General features: G+C 45.5%; 3 protein-coding genes across 4 annotated transcripts; all 3 read right to left on the bottom strand.

The window, feature by feature from the left end:
• Nucleotides 1-4509: 4509 nt before the first annotated feature.
• On the bottom strand, nucleotides 4510-10259 carry LOC112885721 (arginyl-tRNA--protein transferase 2). Of its 2 annotated transcripts, none has more exons than XM_025951341.1 (6): nucleotides 10014-10259; nucleotides 9190-9228; nucleotides 7472-7622; nucleotides 6194-7345; nucleotides 5285-5731; nucleotides 4510-4906 (listed from the first exon to the last, which is right to left on the bottom strand). In XM_025951341.1, the coding sequence occupies exons 1-6, from the start codon at nucleotides 10138-10140 to the stop codon at nucleotides 4855-4857; spliced, it is 1968 nt and encodes a 655-aa protein (XP_025807126.1). In that variant the 5' UTR covers nucleotides 10141-10259; the 3' UTR covers nucleotides 4510-4854. The 2 variants fall into 2 exon arrangements, with proteins under 2 accessions (XP_025807126.1, XP_025807127.1); XM_025951342.1 differs by having other exon boundaries at nucleotides 5416-5731; nucleotides 10014-10257.
• A 1457-nt stretch (nucleotides 10260-11716) lies between these two features.
• LOC112886300 lies at nucleotides 11717-14332 on the bottom strand. The gene is made up of 5 exons (XM_025952163.1): nucleotides 13881-14332; nucleotides 13719-13782; nucleotides 13465-13625; nucleotides 12964-13377; nucleotides 11717-12402 (listed from the first exon to the last, which is right to left on the bottom strand). The coding sequence occupies exons 1-5, from the start codon at nucleotides 14097-14099 to the stop codon at nucleotides 12157-12159; spliced, it is 1104 nt and encodes a 367-aa protein (XP_025807948.1). The 5' UTR covers nucleotides 14100-14332; the 3' UTR covers nucleotides 11717-12156.
• A 3373-nt stretch (nucleotides 14333-17705) lies between these two features.
• On the bottom strand, nucleotides 17706-18453 carry LOC112886254 (pleckstrin homology domain-containing protein 1-like). The gene has a single exon (XM_025952084.1). It carries the CDS (start codon nucleotides 18371-18373, stop codon nucleotides 17867-17869), a length of 507 nt encoding a protein of 168 aa, XP_025807869.1. The 5' UTR covers nucleotides 18374-18453; the 3' UTR covers nucleotides 17706-17866.
• Between the last annotated feature and the right edge of the window lie 6435 nt (nucleotides 18454-24888).

Genomic DNA, 24888 nt, shown 5'->3' with positions numbered 1-24888 from the left:
ATATCAATAGACAATATGGTTTCTCCTCAAATTTTTCCTACATGATTTTTGGAGAAGTTTTTCCTATTATTTTGGATATTCTCAAAAGCAAAAAACAAGGATTACATGAAGCATACTTGAAGCAAATTGATCACGGGGGAGTGTTAGAAATAATTAGTGTGATCAATTAGTTTAAGTATTGATTAACACATGGCTTAGTCAGTTAATCCTATCATTAGCGGTTGCTAGTGACGGGACATGTCCGTACAGAGTTGGCCCTTTCGGGAGGGGTCTGTCCCTTCCGAATATATATATATGACGAGTTTTATCTACACTCATGTGTAGTTACTCTCACCATCAGTATATCATTTTGCGTATATTTGTATACTTATTTATCACTTTGAGTATGTTTATATACTTAATTTTAAGATACTTCAAAAAAATATATATACAAAAAATTTCAAAAGCACCCCTATTTTTAAATATATTATAATTATACCTTAGTACTAGTGTATAAAAATTAGTATATCCCCATACTGTATGTATGATCATATACCTAACGTATATACCATCATAGATATTCTAGTATGATCACATACTTCACGTACATGCTCTTCGTTGGGTCAGATACGTCCTACGTCATGAGATACACATGTGGGAGTAGCTACGAGCGCGTGTAGAATAGATTTTTCCTATATAGGACGAGTTTTATCTATACTTGCGTGTAGCTACTCTCATCATTAGTATACCATTGTGCGTATATTTACATACTTATTTATTACTTTGATTATGTTTATATACTTATTCTAAGATACTTCAAAGGGATATATGCAAAAATTTTCAAAAGCATCCCTATTTTTTAAATATATATTATTATACCTTAGTACCGGTATATAAAATTAAGTATGTCCACCAACTCTATGTATGGTCATATATCCAACGTATATATGATATGTACGTGATCATACTAGACCGTATTGTGGTTCTGGTCTTCTCTTTAAAATTAAGTAGGTCTACATCGGCTGGTTCAATTGTCCAACTAAGCAAAGGCATGGTTTGAGATCTAGAAGACCGGAACCACAATATGCATATATGATTCCATACAAAATTCTAGATAAGACACTACATGCCAACTAATTTGTGATCTCCTCTAACCATAATCGGGTAATCTTGTTGGGTCATTCTTTTTAGGTTGGCTATTGGCCTAAGCGAATCAAGCCGAGTGAACTACATTTTAAAATGTTTTTATTTCATTTCTATATTCCACACCATATGTTCCATTTGGACTTAAAATAGACCGTGGAATCTAACATGACAATAAAACAAAAGTATATTTCTCTTAAGCTAGAATTAGGGCAGTAAAGAATCCATTAACCAATGTGCATGAACAAACTGTGTGTAACAACACTTACCATAAGTAAGAACTTACATCTAAAATAAGTCGCGGGTCATTTTTAGAGAGAAAAAGACCAATTGGACATCCAAATAATGTGTATTATAGAAAATTTTCGTAGAGTAAGTGAGTGCGATCATAACCACCGGACACGTAATAAATGCTTAGTTAAGGTGTGACCAACACCATGTATTAGTCAAAGATATCTAATAATTCATATCGTAGGTGATATGAATCGATGAAGGACATTCATGCATGGAACGCATTTTGTATCTTACATATGGCAATACTCCTATGACTAACCTAATTTTTAATTCACCACAACGCAAAAAAATCCACAATAATTTGGGTGGACTAATAAAATATTCACATTTTTTACGGCTCGTAAAAAAAGAAGGCTATCATCACACACACATCTTGTTTGAGCGCTTGTTTTACATGTTTCGTCTCTCTAGAAATATATATGATCGTGTCATCGAGATTTAGATTGCCATTATTAATAATAAATTTGTACACATGTAAATTAACTATCAAGGTCTGAATTCCATTAAGAAAACGGGAGTGTTGTGCTGGTTTGTATCAAGTGTAAATTAACTATTTAGATTGCCGTCTCCTGATGTTGTGCTGGTTTGTATCAAGTGTAGTTTGTACGAAGTTGTTAGTCAACGCTCCAGCAGGCAATTATCATGTGTTTATACCATTACATGGAGAATGAACGCACATGCATAAAGGCTAATTTGCATGGTGTTTCGCTAATGTTCTAGGACTAGCCGTGGCGGAGCTAGGAATGAGCGAGAAATGAGAGCAGTGCTTTGCTAGTGTTCTAGCATGGTGCTGAGCCTAATACATGTGGTTACGGCCGTAACATGGGCTGGGCCGGTGCCCTAGGCTGCGCGCAGAGGAGTAGATCCAACTTAGAGCCATCGGACAATGGCACAATGCAATGAAGGTACCTTCTTTATTGATGAATAATTTAGATAATAAATTTTTAGTAGTGTTTGCTAAATTTTATTCGTTGCTATTGACACGATTGATTGTACGCTTGACGGCCCCTGGATGCGGTAGTGAACCTGACTCGAGGCCGATCAAGATGGTAATTCATGTTTGTTTGAAGGCGACAATGGCGCGAGTAGGGTATGGTCGGTGGCGGAGCCGGTAGCGTGTAGCTCGCTTTCAAACAACACAAGCGAAAGGAAGAAGCAGCCGAGGCATTGGAGCACCGTGAGTCCGTGAAGCGTTTTGTGGCGCTTGGCCCCCCAGCAGATCTGCTCTGCTCGGGTCGTTTACCAGAGCAACACCGAAGACCACAGGACGTGGACGCCGCACCCGGATCCCCGAGCGCCGCGGGACCCGGTCCGTTGGCAGGCATTCTTTGATGCCCCCGCCCCCGCGCGCGCGCCTCAATAAACGGCCCTCAGGGCCTCCGTTAGCCGCCGTCGCCCCCCGCTACCCCTGCGCGCCACACGGCGGGAAGCCACACCCTCCCGACGGGCCGGGCCCGGCTCGGCCCCGTCCCCAGGCGCCAGGCGCACCAGGCGGCGGGCCTCCTCCCCGTCAGTAGCGGGGCGTCCCGCCGCGGCTCCCGAAGCGGGGCCACGCATCTGCCATTCCCGAGCCGGTCCACCGCTTCTGGAGATTGGTGCCTCGCTGCCACCCACCCATTCATTGCCGCTTGCTTTTCCTCGACTCGGCGGCATCTCTCTTTCTCTCTCACGCACGCAGAGGCTTTTCCTCTGAGAGACCACCCACCAACTCAGAATAGAACGGCATCAGGCATCACCGTCCTTTCGTCGTCTGTTCCTATCCACCCCGTGCCCGTGGGCCATGGCAGCAATGGCACGCCGCACCCACCGCCCAGCCGGTCCGGTCTGCCACTGTGCGCTTTTGCCGTGCTGCCAAGTGCCGAGCCAGTCCTGGCGTGTCGAGACGTTCCTGACGTGTGGGCCTGAGTACTCGTGCAAGATGCCCTAGAGCGATAAGGTCGACAGCTCATGGGCGCCTCGCTCGCCGCGCCTCTAGGCCCTCGTGCTCGTGCCGGTGAAAGTGAAAAAGAAATCACCGTGACAAAAGCGTCAAAGCCAGAATCTTCGCCCGGCGCATTTATTTCCGAAAGATGACTACCCGTTCCAACGCAACTCTCGGTTTGCAAGTAGTTAAATATTAACCTCCGTTTCTAAATATTTGGCAACTTTAATCAAGACATGAATAGCAAGGCAATTCACATTTTAAGCATAAAATGATCAAAATACGCTTGTAAAGGTACTATTTCTAGAACACTCTTATAATATTCTTGTGAGGGTAAAATAGAAAATCATATTTCGAGAAACGTAAGTGCCAAATATTTTGAAATAAATAAGGTGGTCAAAAGTGACAAGTATTTGGAAACGAAGGTGGATAATTTCAAATTTAATTAAAATTATATAAAATATTATTAATATTTATATTACAAACTATTATTAGCGCTTTTTTATATAAATTTAATTAAAATTGGAATAGTTTGACTCAAGTGAACGTGAAAAGGTACAGTAGGTAGGTGGTGGCAGTCATCGGCACCTGCCGCCGTTACAGTAGTGTGGCAGTATCGGTGTACAGGAACGGTACGGTGTTGTACCAGCAGTAAAGGCTCTTTTTTTAACTCCTCTTTTTTACTAGTATTTTACCACCTGGAAATTATCCAGCTGCTTCATTGCTTCTGCTCTCGTGTCGTGTCGCATCGCCGGTTGCGCAAAAACGGCGAAACCAACCACCAACCGGGCACGTTCCAGCATACGACAGGTGCCGACCCCGGGTGGCGAGCGGCCGTTCAGTTGCCACCGCACACCGCTTCGTCAGAGGGCATCTATTGGCGCGAAGCGGCGGTGGATCGTGGCTTGCCTCTGCGGCCTGCGCCACTCCGCCACGGCATGACCGCGCCGCGCAGATGACGACGGCACACCGCTGCGGCGCGCCGGTGCAGGTCCTTGCAGCAGCGAAAGACGAGGAATCACGAGCGGCCGCTGCAACAACACAGCAAACACTACGCGGATCCATCACGAAGCTTCGACGGAAGCCCAACAGTCCCTGTAACTCCAATAAGAGAAAAACAAGCCCTGTACTACGTTTGCCACTTTCTACTTTCCAGCCCATCGTCCCGAATCGAATTGAATCGCCGATTTCCTCTTCAGCGTAGACCGTGCTGATCCAGCACAGAAGGCTAGAATGCCAGTACACAAATGAACACAGAATCGACCAGACAATGTGTCGTGCAATCCTATTAGACCGTGAGCTCTTCGTGTCTTTTACAACCAAAAAAATCGACGGCCATAAACATGCGACAGTCGTACCGAGTTGGACCTTTTTTCTGAATAAACGAGACGGGCACCTTTTTCATAGGCATAGCACAACAGAGCTCTGGGGCACGGCTGCGTATCAAGACAGGCAATATACCATCCGATCAGACAGCTCCTTCCCAACAACTTTGGCGTATCTGCTCAGTTGACCTCCTAGCGCATTGACGTGTCGCCTCTCGATTGGCCCAAACACTTGCTGAAGGTCCTGGAAGGCAGAGAATTAACAAAACTGATGGCAGGAATTTCAAAACTAGAGCAAAGCCATCTCGTGGAAAAGAAAACAAACACTTGTAATCTCCTAGGCACATATTGTACTCCATCAGTTCCGATCAGTTCCAAAATGTAGGTCATTTTAGCTTTTTAATTTCTTAGCATTTACTATGCGTCTAGATATAACGTATGTCTAGATGCATAGATCTAGAAAAGTAAAAACGGCCTATGTTTTAGAACAGAAGTATAAGTATTGATGTTAGTCACTGTGTAACAGAAAATTGGAAATTTTGGTATGGAAGAAGACATTACTTATTATAGATGTAGTTTAGAATATACTTGCAGAAGAATGGATGATTAATGGTGAAAAAACCTGGCTAATTTCCTGATGAAGACTACAAATGCAAAATCAGTGTCTGCTGCCGACATGCCCCCATTCCTGTTCACAGCGCGCCTAGGACCATGTTCATCTTTCATATTTGAGGTCAGATTATGTGTATGTACCTTATATTTAACTTTAGAGCCATTGAGGTCTAGGGTGATATTTTCAATGTCCTTTATGCTGGAACCACACTCGGTTGTATCGGCTTTTTCTGAATCAACTAACACTTCATCAACCATTATTTCTGATTCATAGTCGTTTAGATCTTCGTCATCCTCGTCGCTGGGAGACTCATGGTGGTCAATTTTTGCTGAAGAGTCATCTGAAGGGCCACAAATCTGAGGCTGGGGGGTTTCATCTTGCATTGTAGCATAATCAGACAGAATGGAATATTGACTCTTATCCAGTAGAGGCTTGGCTAAATCATAGCGAATCCACCTGCAATGTTGAGGATTAGATGTTAAAGAATGGCAGATCAGCAGACAACAAGTCCTCGAAATTTTAAGCATGAAATTTAAAGGTTAAAAAGCATTAAGTTATGTGTGAAATCCTGCAACTTGAATAGATGGGAATGGAAACATAAAAGTAGTTAACAAATAGGCAAACTTTTAAACAGATGAAATGCTAAAGTATGGTTTCAATGTTTCACTAACCAATGATCTATAGGCAGTGATAACAGCATTCTCCTGAAAATTATTACTACTAATGATGCACAGTACCTTTTTAAAAGAAGACACCCCTAATCCTGTCCATCTTTCAACCATATGGCACAAGTATAGCAGCACATAACTTAGTGCACTTCCTCTAAGTTCGATATGTAAAGTTTGACTACTGTTACATTCACATCAATCAATGATATGCATTGCAAAATCTATAGTGGCAGTGAAAAAAAAGAATTACTCGTAACGGACTGGACACAGAAGTTCTGATGGTCGATATGCAGCTTTGTATCTCATCTTGTTGCAAGAATGTATATAGTAACCAAGATAGTAGTACTGAAGGCTGGGACAGTGTTCCTGTGTTGTCTTGACCCAATCTATCTCCTTCAGAGCTGTATACTTTCCAAGTGATAGGAAAGCAAAGTCAGGATCCCAGAACAAGTACTTGCTTGACAAACATTTAGGAAGGATATCAACTACACCAACAGCCACAAGTTTTCCATCAATCCTGTACTGCTGATGAAAAGACCCAAACCCACATGGTGGAACTGTATTATCACCACTCTTTGGGGGGACAAACACGATTGGTGTATCTACTAGAAATCTCCTGTATGAGCTTTCCGTAACTGTCTTCTCCTTATGCACCTTTGTCTGATACTTTCGGTACAAAACAAACTCCTCTTGGTCAAAATGAGATGTGCTCATCCTAATCTCCAGGCTTTTCCTTTTTTGAGGATGTTTTGCAGAAATTTTGTTCACAGCACTTTGCTTTGACCTACTAGCTTTATCTGAAGCTTGAGCAGGTACAACAACACTGGTATGGTTCTGCATTGCCAGATTGGCGGCCGAATAGAAATTAAGATGGCCATTGCAAGCTTTAACTTCAAAACCAGCTAGTCCTCCAAGACGTTCCATTGTCATGACCAGCTTTTCTGCAACAGAATTTGGAGAAAGATCTGCTAGTACTTCAGTTTGATTAGCATTTTTTTCTTTAGGCAATGCACGTCTGACTGCTGCCATTATCTGGAAACTTATATTACATGTATACACCAAATCTTGCACTCCTGCTTTATTTTCTTGCATTGCTTCTCCTACTTTCTTCTTGACCTGAGGTTTAACAGTCTTCACAACAGCTTTGGGGAGTTGAACTGTAGAATCTAATATTACCCCTTGGAAGTATGTATCAATTGCCTCATTGATTTTGTTTGACAAACAACAGATGAACTCATCTTCTTTCAAGAAATTTGGGCATGTGGCTGCTTGAAACTCATTTGCTGATACCTTAGATACTTTTGAGGTAGGTGAGTTCAAAGGTTCACTGAGTGAACGTTTTGTAGGGCTTGCCTTACATTGTGGACTTCCAACCTGTGGATCAAGTTCACCATCAAGGAACCTGTGCATGGATGGGGAGATGGCATAACACGGGAAAATTTTAGGAGCGAAGTGACTAGAAAATAATATTATGAGCATAGTGGGGTCTATGCAAAAACCAAGGAATAGACAAAACAAACTATAGTACCTTTGCATCTTTTTAAGCACACGACCATGCTCTTTGGAACAAATGAAATCATTTGCCTTCAAGCGTATCGTATACGAGGGACAGCATGTCCGTTCCATCTCAGGTTTGTAGAGAAAACAACCAGATCTCCTCCACCCACGGTCAAGGAGAGCTGCGAAAATTGCAATTACAGTCATAAGTCAGATATGCCATCAAAAGCGCTTTTATTATTTATTTATCGGATAGTATGGAAGAACTTGAAGTAGTAAAATGTATTACTTCACTAACAAGTCAGCATATTCCACCTCTTTTCACTCTCCATTATACAAATTCTCTAGTTTAATCCATATTTCAGCAGATGCATTCCTGTTCTAAATAAACTCATGGAGTCATGGGATGCAATTTTTCACTGTTCCAAATTGTTGCATAATCAATCCAAATTCACACCATCAAGCTATTGTTTTACATGTTATAATTTGGTAGCTGATAATCTAAAGTGAACGTGGTAGCTGATAATCTAAAGTGAACGCAGTATTATGTCGTGCACCAGTGCAATTTACTGGTAAAATGCAGATTCCTTCCACTTGTTGAACATTGTGTAAAATGCTGTTGCATTTTCGGATCCTGTATGACACAATGTAACAAGCAAATAGCAAAGGAATAACAGCACTTCATCTGTGCACATGCACACTAGAAGCAATACAAAACTCAACTATGATACCTGGCAGCTTGGACAAAGTGTACCAAAAGAAGAAAAAAAATGCATTTTTCAATTGAAGGAGAATTTATTCCTTGGCTTTTTGGAAAGCCCTAAACACCCCAACTTGAAATAAATATTTGTATAATCAAGTTACAATGAAATTCGTTGAGTGTTCTTTGGTGAGCTTATTCAAGGTTCCAAATCCAGCCCAGGAACTGAACATCCCAGTGGCTAACAAAACTGTAACACTCAGTGAAGCACCTTTCTTTCTCCATGTTTGGATATAACAGTTAGTTGAAACTTGATTGCAGTATTTCTGGACCATAACAGCAAAATACTATCAGGACTAGTACAGTTTTCATATAATAACTAACTAAATTATGTAGCGTACTCAACAGCCACAAATTGCTTGTAGAGTGCTCCACATTACGATTTCTTTCAGGAAACCATTATAATGACAGGTATCTCACTATTACTTAGTTTCACAAGTTTTTGGCCAAGCTCACTATTTCACTCCATATAATGCAAGGACACGACTGTATAAATATTACCACCATTTAATTTCAACATACTTCAGCTAATTAATTGATCGATTTTAGCAATTGCACATGTATTATTTGGTCATTTACTAGTTTGCTAACTCATGTTTTGAGTATGTGAAGCATTTAGGAATTTTTATCGTCATACAGACCTTATAGCCTTGGACCATGTGTACAAAAAGAACAAGCAGCAAGTCTCCAATATCCATATCCATGTCTAGTGTGTTTGGTTTGAGGAATCACCTCATCCTAGATGGTGGTGCATCATGAGTCCATCCCATGAATTTTGGTGGGATGATACCTCATATTTATACTAATTATTAGCTTGTGAGCAATCCAGTGAGAGATCAACTCATTCCATTCCACAAACCAAACAAAAAAGCGAGTGAGAAGATGGACCATCCCATTCCTCAAATCAAACACCCCCGTAGTCTCTCACTTTTTAGTGGGATAAAAAAGAATATGGTTCCAAGTAGCATACGAAAGAGAAATTTTTGTACCTTGGTAATCATCAGCTTTCAGACTATTAGCCCACATACCTGCAAGATTAATAGGACAGCAAGTAGCACAGTAAATAATTAGACAAAGCCTTCTATAGGCAAGCATACAGATTACAGGGAGAACAAGAAGGAAAAAGGTAACAAAAGGAGGACAATGATGAAGCATTGAATGTAAAGGCCATAGCAATCCTGCCTGCTATATCCCCTTTGCAAAATCGATTAATTACATAAAGTTTCCTCTTGCTTTGCAAAATTGAATAATTACATAAAGTTATCTATACTGTATAACACCACAGATAACATATGTAACATGTTTCATATCTATCCTTCTAGTAAAGAGCTAACAATGGCCTATTTCCATTTCATTTCAGTGAGTCAAAACCAGATGGTTGCTGTCTTGTTACTATTATACAGGCTTAGCGTATCAACGAGGTGTTGAAGCACTCATAGGCTAACAAATTAATGATCAATTATACATTTGACTATGCGTCAACAGATTCATAGACTATGCCCCTCAATTGGCAACCACAAGCCATTTCCTTACGAGCATAAGCTGAAACAACGATGATCCAACTACGAGGCCATCGTGATTCTGCAGTGCCCCTATCAGAAACATCTATACACAGAAATTCACAAATTATCGTGGTGATCTGGGGTCAGACGCCCTACGCGTGAAGCGTCAACTCCAGATACTAGAATCACCGGGCGATTCCACGAGATACTAGAACAGACGGGCGATTCCACGAGCAACCAGGCGTCATGATCGGATCCAGGTCGAAGCAGAGCGAATCAGTTTCATCGGATGGGGTTTCGGGAACGGGTACCGTGGGAGATGCTCGTGGGCCCGGAGGATCGGCAGTAGCCGCAGGTCGTGCGGCGCCGGCCGTAGTCAATCACCACCGACTCGCCCCCGTCCCGCGCACCGCCGCTGCTGCTGGCGCCGTCGGCCATCGCGCGGGCCGGGTGACTCGTCGTCGCGCCGGAGCAAGGAGGACGGGTTTGGGTTTAGAGGGACTCGGCGATGAGGTCGGGCGAATCAGCTGCTGGGTCCCTGGATCTGGAACTCTGGATGGGGCTACCTGTAAAATAGGATGCTCTCTGGTAATCCGATACAGCCATACAGGGCAGCATCGTCTTTGTGTTCTTGAGTTTTGACCCTTATTTTGTAACCACAGTAAAAGCCAATAGTTTTAATCATAGTATTTTTTAAGGGAAAACGTTACATGTGGTAGCAATAATGATTTTTCATAACAGCTTTATTTTATTCTATACTATATGGTACGCGGTGTTAACTGTTAAGAAGTACGTCTTTTCTTGAAAATACAAGGTTATAAACACATATTTACACAGTTATAATACATCACATTTTTACACTTCTAAACAACTATGAAGAAAGTTGAACAGTAGATTTTAAGATCAGCAAAATAATCATAAAACCTATGCTAGTAATAAGCACCGCGTGGAAATATAATTAGTCATAGATGCATGCACATAGTATCGTACCATCGCTGCTAGGGGTGCAAATTGGTGATCCTTAGATGCACCTCTAAACCTTTTTAGATGCAAATTGGTGATCTTATTTTGAAGAAGTAGTACAAATATTTGAACTAAAAAGAATTGGAGGTGCATCTATGGGTTACCAATTTACATCGCTAATCGCCACCCACGACCCACCACCGCCGTCGGTCCAGCGGCCTCCCGGCGTTCTTCTAGACCCCGCAACATTAGGTTCCCCTCCCCCATCCCCCCAAACCCCGAAATACGAAGCCCTAACCTGAATTGCAGCACTTTTCAATCTCACTCCAATGACAAGTGGACTCTAACAGCAGGAAGGGGTTGTGTGTGAGTAGGATCGGGAAGCCTAGTGGGAGATTGCTAAAGCAGTCTAAACCTAAATAATGGTTGTTTTTTAAGGATTCGGAGAGCTACTGTCAGACTGCTATGCTTTAACTATTTTAGCTAGAAGCAAAGAGAAATTGGTAGTGGTAGTCTTGCACGATTTGCGCACTTTCAGTGTTGAGCAGAAGAAACCCCAAAATTTCTCCCTTCTTTCCCTTGTCTTTTCTATTTGAGAATAACGCGTTAAAGTTTTTAGTGGCCAACACGGCAACACCGTCCGGGAAAGCAAGAATCTTCAGGTGCAAGCTTGGGAGCATTCACCCAAAAAGAAAAGAAAAAGGAGTAGGAGCTTCCAAACATGTAGAAGGATGGAAGCTTGGAAGCATTCATCCCAAAAGAAAAGAAAAGAAAAGAAAAGTGCAGAAGCTGGGAAGCTCGGTCCAAGCCAAAGCTAATCTGGCCCAATCCAAGCTTCACCTAAAAAATCACCCAACTTAGCCTTATGCTCCAACCAATTCTTTCGAGGCCCAAGCCAGTCCCGGTCTCTGTCCCGGCTCCGCGATTGGTAAAGCATGCTACCACTGACAGTGACGGTGCAATACGTGCTACTGCGTTATCATGGTCATGGGTTCGATAAGTACACTGGTGAAAGATCAAAAGTACGTTTAGAGCTGTGACAAACTGCCAATATCCACTAGTGATGGTACTGCATTCATCAAAGGAGAAATGGCACACACTTTTCTCATAGACATACCTCTCACCACAGGTATATACAACGCGCAGATAGAATCTGCAGACCACAACATCTTCAAGAGAGATGAAATAGGATAAGTTTCAACCACCAATGACAGTAAAAACTGATGGTCGGTTATTGGTAGCCGGTTTTAACATCTGCTAATCAACAGGGTTTCTGGAAAAGGGAATATACACACAATACTGACTGGCAGCCGCTAGAGTCCTCCGCTTTTCCGTTACAGTCCAGAAAAGGCAGTCGCCAGCGTCTTTGTCGGGGGGGGGGGGGGGGGGGGGGGGGTGTGAGGTGAAAACAGAGGATCTTTAAAAAGCAGCAACGTTGCATCCAAACTGCAACAGACGCCCATAGATATGTAGCAGTGGATTATGCTTCTTTCATGTAGTATCCATTTTGATGCCCAGGCTCATCATCAGCTCCTGCAGGGCCCTCCAACCCCAAAGCAAATCATGTTCATAAGTACTGGTCAATCCATCCTCAGCTGGAACACCATCCTCAGACAAGATATTATCTTCTCCAGTCTTTTCAGCAGAGTTCTCATCAGCACACAAAGCACTGCCGTTCTCCATGTCTACCATCTCATGAAGTTCGTCTATAATTTCCGGTTCTTTCTGCATCATTGGCTGACCAAGAAAAACAAGGAATCATTATATGTGTATGGTAACGATAGGAACATAGCAAATGACAAACAGCCTCAGAATGGATGACAGATAACAACAATATGCAGCTCACACTTGCTAAATTCTGGAGGGCATTTATTTTTATTTCAGGAAACCCCTGAATTGTGCACTTCACACCCCTTCCTCCTACATGAATGAGTAATCCAGTACCTAAAGATAGATAAATTCAGTTCATATTCTAAGTTTTTAGGGTGGTTCCAACAACTTATCTTCGCTGATATAGGAAGTCGAAAACTCTACCGGTGCTCGGTAACTTCAACTAGTAGAGTTATAATTCTTCTCATCTATAATCAGCTCGGTCACTTGCAAACTACATCACCTCTCTCTCCGAAAGCTACAACTACACATTTCAGATAGAATGTATAGAACATAGACTGAACGACTTATAGACAGCAGAGCAGACAAACAGGTATATAAAAGCTCCTGGTGGTTCAATTAGTAAACAAAATGTGTTTCCTATAGGACATGTAAAGAAGGCGCTGATGAATTTCATTAAACAGGTATCTCTTCTGTGTTAGCTTCCTTTGTCTTCAGCGGATCCATTTGAACAGATTCATTTGTGGGAACGGCTAACTTCTCGTCCTCCTCATCAGCAACAAAGGATTCGTCTTCTTTGACTCCGTTCACTTCCTGATCATCATCCATTTGGAGCTCATCTTCTAAAACAACCGCTTGAACAGATTCATTTCTGCTTTCACTGTCATCTGTAACAACCGCTTCCTCTATCCCAACAGATGCTACTCCCTCCTCTTCTGCTATTTTCTGATTCTTCACATCACCCCAATCTTCATAGACGACCAAAGTGTTCACGGTTTCACCTGTCTGAAAGATCCTATTAGGCCCATTCTGCCAGTGCAACTTTCCCGAGGAATCTCGCAGCAAGAACTTGAACTCAACCAGCTTGTTGGCAGGCAAATCCTGATCAAAACAGGACAAACAAAAAGGTGACGTTATCACTTCAGAAGAAAGCAAACGACCAAATAATGGGCACAAACCGAGGCTCACTTTCTCTAAGATCCAGCCGTGGCTTTCCGCCCACTCCAGAGGAATCGCGTTCGCCGGATCCCAGAGGCCGAGCGCCGGGTCGTCGCCGACGAGGAAGACGCTCTGGTCCAGCGCGCACTGCTCCTCCAGCACGAATCTGACACGCACTGTCTTACCAGAAACTGGGGGGAAAGGAACATTAATTAAGTACAGTAAAAACGAAGGATCCGTGGCGATCAAAACAGATTAAGCCATTTAGGCCATCGCGGACTTACCAACTGGTGGAGACGAGGTTTCAGCCGCAGCAGAGCCATTCCCATGGATCTCCTCCTCATCAGCCTGCACCAGAAACTCCCCAACACATCAGCGTGTCACAGTGCCACGAGAAGAACAAGCACGCTCGATTCCGTTCTGGCACGCGGTGACGCGGGACTCACCTGCGGCGCCGCCGGTACGTGACCCTCCTGCGCGCGCGACGGGAGCGGCTCATGGAGCGAGGCCACGGCGACGAGCGCACCCCGCCGGCGGCCGCGCGCCGCGAGGCCAGCCCCCACCACGCGCCGCGGTCCCCGCGCGCGGCCCCCGCAGACGAACGAGACCCGGGCCCGCGCGAGAGATGCGGCAGCACCGCGGACGGCCGCCGTCGCTGACTCCATGGCCGGCGATCCCGTTCCGCCCCCTCCGGCTAAAACCCTGCGCGCACTGGGTGTGCCAGGCGCGCTCGCAGGGGCAGGGGCAGGACTATATCTCCTCGCCTCGTGGCCGCGCCCGCCCGCCCCGCGATGCCGTGCTCGCCGGTCGCTCGGTCCCGTGGGGGTTTCGGGTGGCGTTCAGCGGTGGGGCGCGGCGGCACGGGGACCCCGTGGGAGGGTTTGGCTTTGCGGGAGGGGAGGGGAGGAGATGGCGACGAGCCGACGAGGGAGGAGGGGACAGCTGGACAAGAGCGGGGCGTCAGGTGTGGGCTCCCGGCCGATGCCTCGTCCTTCGTCAGTCGTGTGCCGTTGGATCTCGCGCGTGAGCAGGAGGGCGTTTCGGTTTGCGTGACCCGGGAGAGAGCTCCGCTCCGCTCCTGCCGTCACGTCGCCCCCCGCGCCACGGATCCCGCGAGCTCACTGGAGACTGTGGACTCGCTCGGTCAGCTGCGTCCTCGTGGGTTTTGGCGTTTTTCGCACGGTAGGCCTGGCGTGTTTCCTAGGGCGCGTTTGCTTTCCTGCATATGCCGTCGTGTCCAGGCTCCAGGGATGCAATAGCTGAGCGTTTGGTTGGCTGGGTGGAGAGCTGGAGGCGTGAGCCTGGCCGGCGGCATGCAAAAGCGGCCAGCGACAATCGTTTCTCCGGAGCCAGGCTCACGGGATGCAATCCATTAGTAAGTATTAGCTAATAACTAGCATACTTTAATGATGGTATTAGCTAATAACTAGCATACTTTAAGGAATATTAATGATTCTAAAATAGATTAAGGCTTAATAAGATAATAATAAGAAATATATTGTGGATTCAAATGAAATAGATATGATCTTAGTATTTATCTTTTAATTCAAATTAATAAAAAATATAAAATATACTATTATGGCCAACCAAACAGCTGTTATGTTCATCTTGTACGTGTCCGTTCAGTCAACCAAACATCAACATGTTGCATGTCTTGAGTCTATTCCAACTAAGTCTGGCTTGCTGCGAGCCAAGCTCACCTCAGCAATGAACCAAACGCATCCCTAGCATATGCTAGTATGCTACCATGTGCTATAGGGGAAGGAACTCGGCCCACGAAGAGCTTGCCCTTTCATGGCTTCATCTCTCACCTCCCGTCAACGACTCACCGTCGCTGTCATTGTTCGCGCCACTCTGGCCCGATGAGCTCGCCTCTTAATTAGAAGTGATAAAAGTACTTAAAATTTTAATCTAGAATTTTTGGCTTAAAAAAGGTTAAGCTAGATTGTAAAGCAGACACTAGGATCACCATCCATTACCACACTTACTCCTAACCCAATGAGCTCGGTCTTTTCTCCCATGCTTGCTCCCACATTGGCCTCTTCTTTTCTCTGATGACACCCTGTCGTCGGATCTGACGCCGCCGCGCTAACCTCTTCCTCCCACCGGTCGTCCTCTACAGTCGGCTACTCACCGCTCCAAGACCCTCTCTCTGTGCCTGGTGACTCACTGGAGGAGACTCGCCCCTGGCAATCCCGAACCCTAAAGGCCGCAACGATGATGAGGAAATTGGCGAGGTTTACAACAGCCCATACAGAATGTCTGCCAGGAAGAAGGTACGATTATAGTGACGTCCACGTATAACAAGACCTGAAGAAGAACGCACGGCAAAACACGAAGCCCGAGCGTGTTCGACCTCAACGAGGGCTTGAATGGCATGATGATGTTGGTGCTTTTAAGCAATCACCATTGTGGAGAACAAAAGGCCAACCGGGGGACATTGCTACGTAAGCATGGAAGCGGCATGAACAGGTAAAACACATCAAGGACGCGCGGAGTGAATCTTGCACCGTACACGTGTTGTTTTACCGTTCGTCTACGTCAGAAACCGTTCTTCCAAAGTTCAAGCTTTAGGTCAGATTAATGAATTTCTTATTACTGAGCTTTAATGGTGTATTTCATTGTTCAACTCGTGGGCACCACAGTGCTTCCTTATATTTTGCAGATCACACAGAATGAACCATGTGAATGCGCAGGGAACAGACGTAAAGACTGTCGACAAAGAGGTTCCATTGCATAACGAACAACGTCCGGCAAGGGATTTTCTTTCTCTTGAACGTGGATCAGCGTAAGAGTGAAGATTCCTGCTTCATGAAAACATAAAAGGAAAAATTACCTTGACGCAGCAAACGCCATTAAAATGTTAGGAATCTGAACATACTCCGTATTATACTAAAACTATATAAAAGCAGTTGAGCTGACCTAACGCCACCTGTATTATCCGTCCAAAGTCTCAACTACTTGAGATTTCAGATTCAGGTGCCATCAGCCCATCATGAGAAAGAACATATTCCGAAGTAAATGGATCGGCATGGGCTACAGCTCTGAACTGTATACATGGTGCCACGATGCAATGCTGGTATTCCAGTTTACACATTCAAATGACCTGATTGAACCTGGACAGAGTTTGCTATGAGGAGATAACCTGACACCCGAGCACAATACAGCCTAGTATGTTCAGGTCACAACATAGGCATTTATAGATGGTTGTTTTACTTGGTCACTAACAAACAGACTGTATTGTTCCACACACACATCAGTGTTCCTCCTCCACTGCAGGTCTGCAGCTATTCTCAATTTGTCATAAATGTTAAACAGCCTAACAGGTTTGGTAGACTTTTAAGAACATTACAAGGGAGCTATGTTAGTGGGAACAATTACATAATTTCATGGTTAAATTTTGTTTTTGTTATCTTCTGAAGTCCAAGCCAATAACATCAAACAGTGTAACTGCAGAAAATCACCACATTAACCAACTAACTTCAACCAGTTAGAAAAGTATGCGATTGCAAGGCCAATACATATTACTATAAAAGAACAAGCTAATAGGCACACATAAGAATACCAAACTTAACCAGGCAGCAGTCATCAATATACAAGATAGGAAACAAAAGTACATGGTCACAAGTCATGATTACAAGTACCACATATACTACACCATAGATCCATACAGTGAGAGTCACAGTAATCACTGGGATATTAGCACCAGTTGGCATTTAAGCATAATTTACTAAGGATGGAGGATATCCATCCTCTTACTGTAGTTTCTAATAAGGCAGAATCTCCATGAGCACACATTAACACAGCGCATGTTGGTACTTGTATTGTAGTACTCCATACTCTAATTCACCGCACACAACTTCTGCTTCAGATCATAGCACAAGACTTCTAGAATCTAGATATATGGTTCTTTGACTTCATTGCTAATAAACGTACTGCATATGCATCAGTGTTTCTACTCCTAGGACAGAAACTTCATAAGAACACTAGACAGGAGCTAGAAGCTACTTCATTGGGCAAACAACAATCTTGATATGCCATGTACCCAAAAATGTAGAGACAGTTAGGGAGACTAGGTACAAATTTATTTCAATCGAAAGAGACAAACTCAACAAAAGGAAAAAAATAATTGATAGTTAAGATCTGTTGCGAATTCCAAAATTTGAGCCAACAAATTCAAACGCACAACTGCAAAAACAACAAACCAAACATCAAGCAGCTGGGAAATCATGGTGTATTAAGATCAATTCTTAGTATAGTATATTAGAATATAAAAAATAATGCACGAAATACCATTTATTGCCACACCAAGTCATTGATGGTTAATATACATATATAATTAAGGGTGAAGGAACAAAGCCCACAATCACTTGGAAGTACATATATTACAATTGAGAGCCATATCGAGAGATTCACAGGGATCACCGCGATGTTACGCTGCTGGCTGATTCTCCTCGCTATCCTTGGGCTGCGCCGTGGCCTGGGGGCGGCTGTCGTAGTCGACGACCTCGGCGTCGGCGATGGAGCGGGAGTGCTGGACGATGGAGCGGCCGATGGAGTTGATCCACTCCTCCTTCTCCTTCTCGGAGTCGGCGATGAAGTACATGGTCTCGGCGGGGGTAGAGAGCTCGAAGGCGAACTGGCGGTTGAGCACGTCCTCGGCGCCCTTGACGGTGAGGCATGAGGCGACTGGGATGACGCCGCGGGGCACAGAGGCCCGCGTCACGGCGGGGTCCTTGAACCAGAAGAGCCGCCCCTGCTTGAGCACGAACCACCGCCGCCGCCACGTCTTGATGTACTCGCCCTGCTTGTTCAGCCACCCCGCGCGCTCGGCCCCGTGCCAGAACTCGACGCCGCCGGACGCGGCGTCGGGCGCCGAGGGGGAGGAGGAGGACCCGCTGACGCTGTCCATCACGGCGCGCCACAGGCTGGCCGCCATCGCCGCCGGGGGGATTTGGGGATCGGGTGCGGGTGCGGGTGCGGGATTCGCGACGGGGTGCGGCGACTTAGAGGGAGTTTGGTAGAGCTCCGCTTCCTGATCTGCTCCTGATTGTCCATGTGAGCTGATTCTTCTGATCCTGCTCGAGAATCAGAATCAGTTTGTAAAATTGTTTGGCTGCAAAACTGATTCTTATGCGTTGATTATCTATAATACCCTTCGCTATCTATTCTTTTATAAATTGTGGTTGTATAAATCTGAAATAATATATATAAATATTACATAAGTATTTAAGAGGCATCTAAAATTCAATTAAGAGCGTAGAGTCAACCCGAATACAATTATAAAGGTCTAGAGTCAACCAAAATACAATTAAGGATCTAGAGTCAACCCAAATACAATTAAAGGCCTTGATCCAACAAAAATACAACTAAGGGCCTAGAGTGAACCGAAATAAAGACCTAGAGTCAACCAAAATACATCATACTTATAAACCAATCACCTTGCCTCCCAAATTGCTCTAGCTAGGTCATCACGAAACCTATTCATGTTCCTACTACTAGATGTTGTGGTGGATGTGTCGGACGCATTCTGAGGAACATGTCTTCTGTATCGGGTTGGAATTGTAGGAACATAGTCAGGGTCTCGATCACATTTTTGAAAATCCTCATCAAGAGCATAATTCTCGCGGATGTAGTTATGAAGGCACATTGTGGCAGCAACAATCATCATTTGCTTATTCAATGGATATATCGGCATCTTAAGAAGAATCCTCCATTTCATCTTCCATACACCAAATGTGCGCTCTACTACATTGCGAAGACTTGAGTGCAAGTAATTAAACCTCTCTTGCTCACCATTAGGTGCTGCGCTATTCCTCCATTCTGGAACATGGTATCTCTGACCTTTGTAAGGAGCTAAATAGCCATCTCTATTTGGGTAACCAGCATCAACAACATAATATTTTCCTGTGTCATATGAGAACAAATATGAAGTTATAAGAAAACAATATTCAGAAATAACAAAAAATAGAACTCAAGATATAATTGAAGTGTACCTAAAGGAGGATGTGGGAAGGTATCTTCATCACTTTCAAGTGCATGGTACAATACAGTAGTATCATGCATAGAACCAGGTTGACCAATAGAGGCATATGTGAAACGCATATCAAAATCAACAACTCCCATTACATTTTGAGTAGGTTTTCCAGACCTTCCAATATATCTAATGAGGTCCCTCTTCTGTGGTGTTGCAGATATATGAGTGCCATCGATTGCTCCTATGCAATCTTTGAAGTGTGGCCACGTTCTTGGATCATTGGTAATTCTACTATACACTGTACGGAAATTAGGATCCTTTGGTTGTATATATCTTTTGGACATTGCCACCATGCAGTGCAAAACTTCAGTGAATTTGCGACTAATTGTCTCACTAGAATGCTTGAAATATTTTCGGATAGCAGAGTTCGACCAACTATGACCACAAACCAAAAGAAACAACCCAAGACGTTCTATGGAATTCATATGACTAAAGGATTGTAAGCCAAAATCACTAACCAACTCATCATGCAATTTGTAGAATAGCCATGGGGGCATCCTGAACATGTCATAATATTTTTTACGATTGCTGAGAGTTTCCATGACCCAAGCCATACCAGAAAAATTTATAGTCCTTCGATCATTCTTGTCAATATGAGATGCATAATACCATGATAAGAGAGATGCAACAGCATGAATACCATTTTGGTTCTCTATGATCAGCCACATGACTTCCGGATCATCCACTTCTGAGTCACTTGAGTCCATCCCACTATCAGAAGAAGACATCTGTCGATACACACATAACAATTATGAGAACAAGAAGCATTATCATATAATTCAAACACCATATAAGATGTCATATATTTCATACAGCATGAACCATGTCATACATCTCATAGAAAAAATATTACAACACAACAGGAAAATTATTATAGGTTCATGAAAAATTGTTACAACACAATACCATGGTAAAGTTTCTACTAGGGAAAAAAATCACAGCTTGCACGCAGCAGGGAAAAATGTAACAAACTCATGAAAAATGATACAATGAACATGCCACATGCCTGTTCTCACACTACATGGTCGAATCATTCCTTGTGAGCCAATTATGCTTCATTGTAAGCCACTGAAACCGTTCTTCCGGCGTCTCCAAAGTCATAAACATCTCCCTCTCAGCTCGCTTGATGAAGTTGAGAAGCTATGAAATGTTCTTTGCTTCCTGGAACAGCACCACACTCTCTAACCAAAACCATGACATCCTTGATTGAACACCCAGAAGTATCCTTCCTCCTTGCCAAAGACTCACATGAGGCAGTACTCCTCTCACTCATGGAAACAAGCTTGTTCAGCTGATCCTGCACCCAATGTCCTCCTGAAGTTTTTGGTTTTTTACCCTTATCCTTTCGGCTAGTAGGTGCAGGCTGCTTTCCTTTGGAAGGTTCAGGGGAGATCTCATGACAATCATCACTGGCTTCGTTAGCCTCGTAATTTTCATCTTTGTCATCATCAGGTTCGGTGTCTTGAGTGTTAGGTGCAGCACCAATTGAAGGAGACCAATGATCATCTCCCGTGTTCCGAATATCTTCAAACATAATGGTCTTTAAATTTTCATGCTGAAGAGGACCATCCTTGAACTTGGCAATTCCTTTATATACCTGCAAATAAAGAGAATAATTACATACATATTTGCATAGATTTTAAGACTATCAAAAGATATCAATGTACCTTATTTTCCTTCTTCCACCAAGAGTCAGGTGCAGTATATGTCTTCTTCACAGGGTCCCATCCTAACCCAGTTTTCTTGGATAATCATTTCCAGTTACCATACTCTTTCCGCATCTTATCCCATTTGTTCTTAAATTGCAGCTTGCTGTAATCCAATTCAGTCTTCTCCTTAAACTTTTCCATAATATTTTTGTACCCAGTCCTGTTAAGATGAGTGCCACTGCAATTGTGTGCTCTCACTTGTTCAGCAAACAACTCACATAGAAGTCTAGTATTCTCCTCATTCCAATCAGCGTTTTCAGCCATCTCGCTGTACAGAAAATAGTTCATGGCGAGTACCGACATATTAAGCAAATACAATTGTAACAAAGAAGTGGCACAATAGTCGGACATGTGAAAAATCAACTGTCTGTACCAACATATTAACCACATAAAAATTTAGCACACAATTACACAATAGTTGCTTATGTGATCAAACAAATGCACTTGTCTGTACAAAGAATTTAGCAGTATGTACAAAAAAATAGCACGAGCATCAGGTTGAGCGGTCTGTACCTTAGGCCGGTGGAGTAGAGACCGAACTAGACGAGAAACTTCAACAGAAGGACTGGTGAAGCCGCCGGGGGAGCAGTCTGTACCTTACCCTGCAAAAGAAGGCCGTCGTGTGAGAGGAGAAGGGTGCACAGGGAGTCCAGGATCCTCCCTCCCTGCAAAAGAAGGCCGCCGCCCCCTGATCCTCCCCGCGCGCCGGCGCTGCCCCTGCTCCCCCAACCCCCACGCGCCGGCGCTGCCCCTGCTCTCCCCCCACTCCCCCGCGCGCAGCCGCCCCCTGCTCCACCCCGCGCGCCGGCGCTGCCCCTGCTCCCCCCCCCGGCGCACGCGGCGCTGCCCCTGCTCTCCCCTCCCCCGCGCCGGCACTGCCCCTGCTCTCCCCCTCCCCCCCCCCCCGCGCGCCGGTGCTGCCCCTGCTACCCCTCCCCTGCGCGCAGGCGCCCCCTGCTCCCCCCTCCCCGCGCGCTGCTCCTGCTCCCCCTCCCCCTCGCGCCGGCGCCCCCTGCTCCCCCCCCCCCCGCGCGCCGGCGCTACCCCTGCCCCCCCCCCGCGCCGGATCTGCCCCTGCTCCCCCCTGCCCCCCTGTAACACCCTGAGGTAATTTCTTTAAATTTAATGAGTTTATTTTGGGCTCAAATAAAATTTCCAGAGTTTTCCTTAATTTATCTCGCATTTAAAGTAATTTCATAACACAAGAAAATAAAATTAACTATAAGATCAACATGCTTGTGCATTCATGCTGGTGCATTGTTTTATTTGTGCTGGGTTTGAATTCAAATTTGTTTGAATTCAAATGGCTTTGTTTGAATGGTTAGAGTAAAGAAAAAGAAAAGGGAAAGGAGAAGGAATAAGAGAAGGCAGCCCAACCTTTCCCTTGGCCCGGCCCAGCTCCCCCTCTCCCTCTCTCCCTCACGGGCTTCTCTTCCCCTGGCCCATTTCCTCCCTCGGGCCCTCTCTCTTCTTTCCCCTGTTTTCCCCCGCGTGGGCCGCGCCCGACCCACCTTTTTCCTCGGCCCGGCATCCCGCACGCTCCACTTCCTCTCTTTCTCTCACTGCCTCACGGGCCCGCATGTCGGCGCCACTTTCCCTCCCAACCCGAGCGCGCTCGCCCTCCTTTCTCTCTCTCTGACCGGCCGTCCCCACCTGCAGCGCCCCGTCTTCCCCCTCCTTCTTCCTTCCCCGTCGCACACCGGCCGTCCGAAATCCCCGGCGAGCTTCCCCCTGGGCCCGCACGCCGAGGCCTCGATCCCCCGCCCTTAAGTGGCCCGCAGACCCTTCCCGTACCCCCCTGCCTTACCCCACCGCCACCCAAAACCCTAGCGCCGCCGTTCCCTCGCCCCTCCGCGCCACCTCCCCTCGGCCTCCCGTGGTCAGGCCGCTCCGTCGCACCCCAGGCCACCGCCACCCCTGCAAGAGGCCCGCCTCGTCGTCTAGGGTTTCTCCAAGCCGGCAATTGGGCCGTGAACGTCTGCTACGTCGGGAATCAAACCGAGCTCGCACGTCGGTAATGGCCTCCGCCACCCCAATTGCTCGCCGTCGTCGGGCCTTTGGCCGTGCTGACCCCCTGAGCACCTCTGCAGGACCCGTGTGCTTCGATTTGAAGGACCAGCAGACCTGAAGCAGCCCCACCTCGGCCCATCCGCGATCACCCGAGCGTTGCTTCCGCAGGACCTCGCCGCCGGCCGTCCTCCACCACGCTCCGGGCACCGCAGCCCCTTGGTGAGCTCCACCCCCTTCCCCTGGTCATGTTGCACCGAATGCCGTAGCATTTAGGCCTCTGTAGCGCTCGGAACGTGCGCACGCCGGCGTGTCCGCCGCCCCGAGCCGCCCTCGTCGTGGGGATCACCTACCCGAACTCCATCTCGCCTTCTGTAGTGCCTAGATGAGTTTCCCATGTCGTGCTCGACCTCTAGGACTTGACGTCGTCCAGATCCGAGCCCGGAGCATGAAGTTAGCCTGTCTCCGGCGAAGCGCCGCCGCGGGGAGTCCATCTCCGGCGAGGCCCGCCGCCACCCGAACTCCCAAGACATCCCGGCCGCTCGATCGGAGTCCAACGCTTAGGATTAGATCTAGCCTAGGTCGTGTGAGGATCGTCAGATTCAGATCCGAAGGCTGATAGGCGCGCGTACCGGTTCGGGGTAGGAAGGAGTTAGAGCCGTCCGATTCGAGATCTGCGATCTGGATTAGATCTGTTTAAGTATAAGTCAGGAGCGTTGGATCCAGATCCGACGGTCACCGAGCGCGCGTACCCCTTCGCGAGTTGGATCTAATCAGGGCCGTTGGGATTAGATCTGACGATCCAGAACAGAAGTTACCGGTTCGGCCTGGCAATCTTTCTAAAGAACCCCTGAGGTTTTCTTGAATCAACCCGCAGTACCCCTTTAGTTCAAAAGTATTTATGTTTTAGTCCTGTTTTATTCGTTTAAGCCCCTGAACTTCCTGGAATTTGAACCCGCCGTCCAGCCTGAGGTTTTTAAGCCAGCTAGCCCCTGCGTCTAGGGTTTATTTATGTTTAAGTCCTCGGTTTTTGTGCAGAAGCCCCTGGAAGTTAGGTTTTTCTTACAAATAGGTCCCTGGATCTCGTTTTAAGCGTAGTTTTCGCGTTTTAGCTCCGTTTTAGGTGTTCTTTATATCCACGCGATCGTTGTAACGCGTAGAATGGTTCTAGGCCAGTTTTATGTGCTGTTCTATTGTATTGGTGTACTGTTTCTTATATTTTGCTATTGTTTGCATGTGTGTGCATGTGTGGCCCATGTATTGTTGTTACGATCGTGAATAGACGTCGAGCCACCGGAGCAGTACCAGGAGCAGCCGTCTTCCGAGCAGTTCGAGCAGCAGCCGGGAGAGTACGAGGAAGGCAAGTATAACATGAACCTCCTATCACTTTTTAAATACAATTTCATACTGCATTTAAATTCTGTATACCTATAAGGACTTCCTAGCCACCTTTATATCCTTACATATATCCTTTGGGTTGCATTTTGGTTAGTTGTGCTAGGTTGCTGCGCTATAACAAATCTTGGTCCTTTTATTAAATTTGATTAATGGTCTTATGCAACTTAATTCTCGAGCCGGCCCTCTGTGCTGTGTGCTTGAGTGGTTTGTGCGTCCTTAAAAGATGTTTTTGTTAGAAACATGGTTTAGGGGGCCAGCACGGTGCTTAGTGCTTGGTTGGCCACTCTCCATAAGGACCGGTTC

The sequence above is a fragment of the Panicum hallii genome, chromosome 3 (genome assembly GCF_002211085.1).
Source record: "Panicum hallii strain FIL2 chromosome 3, PHallii_v3.1, whole genome shotgun sequence".
NCBI lineage: Eukaryota > Viridiplantae > Streptophyta > Magnoliopsida > Poales > Poaceae > Panicum > Panicum hallii.
The sequence above is the reverse complement of the archived record's forward strand: the minus strand, read 5'-3'. Positions and strand labels throughout refer to the sequence as shown.

Coding starts and splice junctions, on each gene's coding strand:
- LOC112885721 (XM_025951341.1), bottom strand. CDS start 10,140: ATGGCCGACGGCGCCAGCAGCAGCGGCGGTGCGCGGGACGGGGGCGAG. Junction 9,229..10,013: donor GCCCACGAGCATCTCCCACG/GTACCCGTTCCC, acceptor TTAATCTTGCAG/GTATGTGGGCTAATAGTCTG. Junction 7,623..9,189: donor GAAAGCTGATGATTACCAAG/GTACAAAAATTT, acceptor CAATTTTCGCAG/CTCTCCTTGACCGTGGGTGG.
- LOC112886300 (XM_025952163.1), bottom strand. CDS start 14,099: ATGGAGTCAGCGACGGCGGCCGTCCGCGGTGCTGCCGCATCTCTCGCG. Junction 13,783..13,880: donor ACGTACCGGCGGCGCCGCAG/GTGAGTCCCGCG, acceptor TTTCTGGTGCAG/GCTGATGAGGAGGAGATCCA. Junction 13,378..13,464: donor ACGGCTGGATCTTAGAGAAA/GTGAGCCTCGGT, acceptor TGTTTTGATCAG/GATTTGCCTGCCAACAAGCT.
- LOC112886254 (XM_025952084.1), bottom strand. CDS start 18,373: ATGGCGGCCAGCCTGTGGCGCGCCGTGATGGACAGCGTCAGCGGGTCC.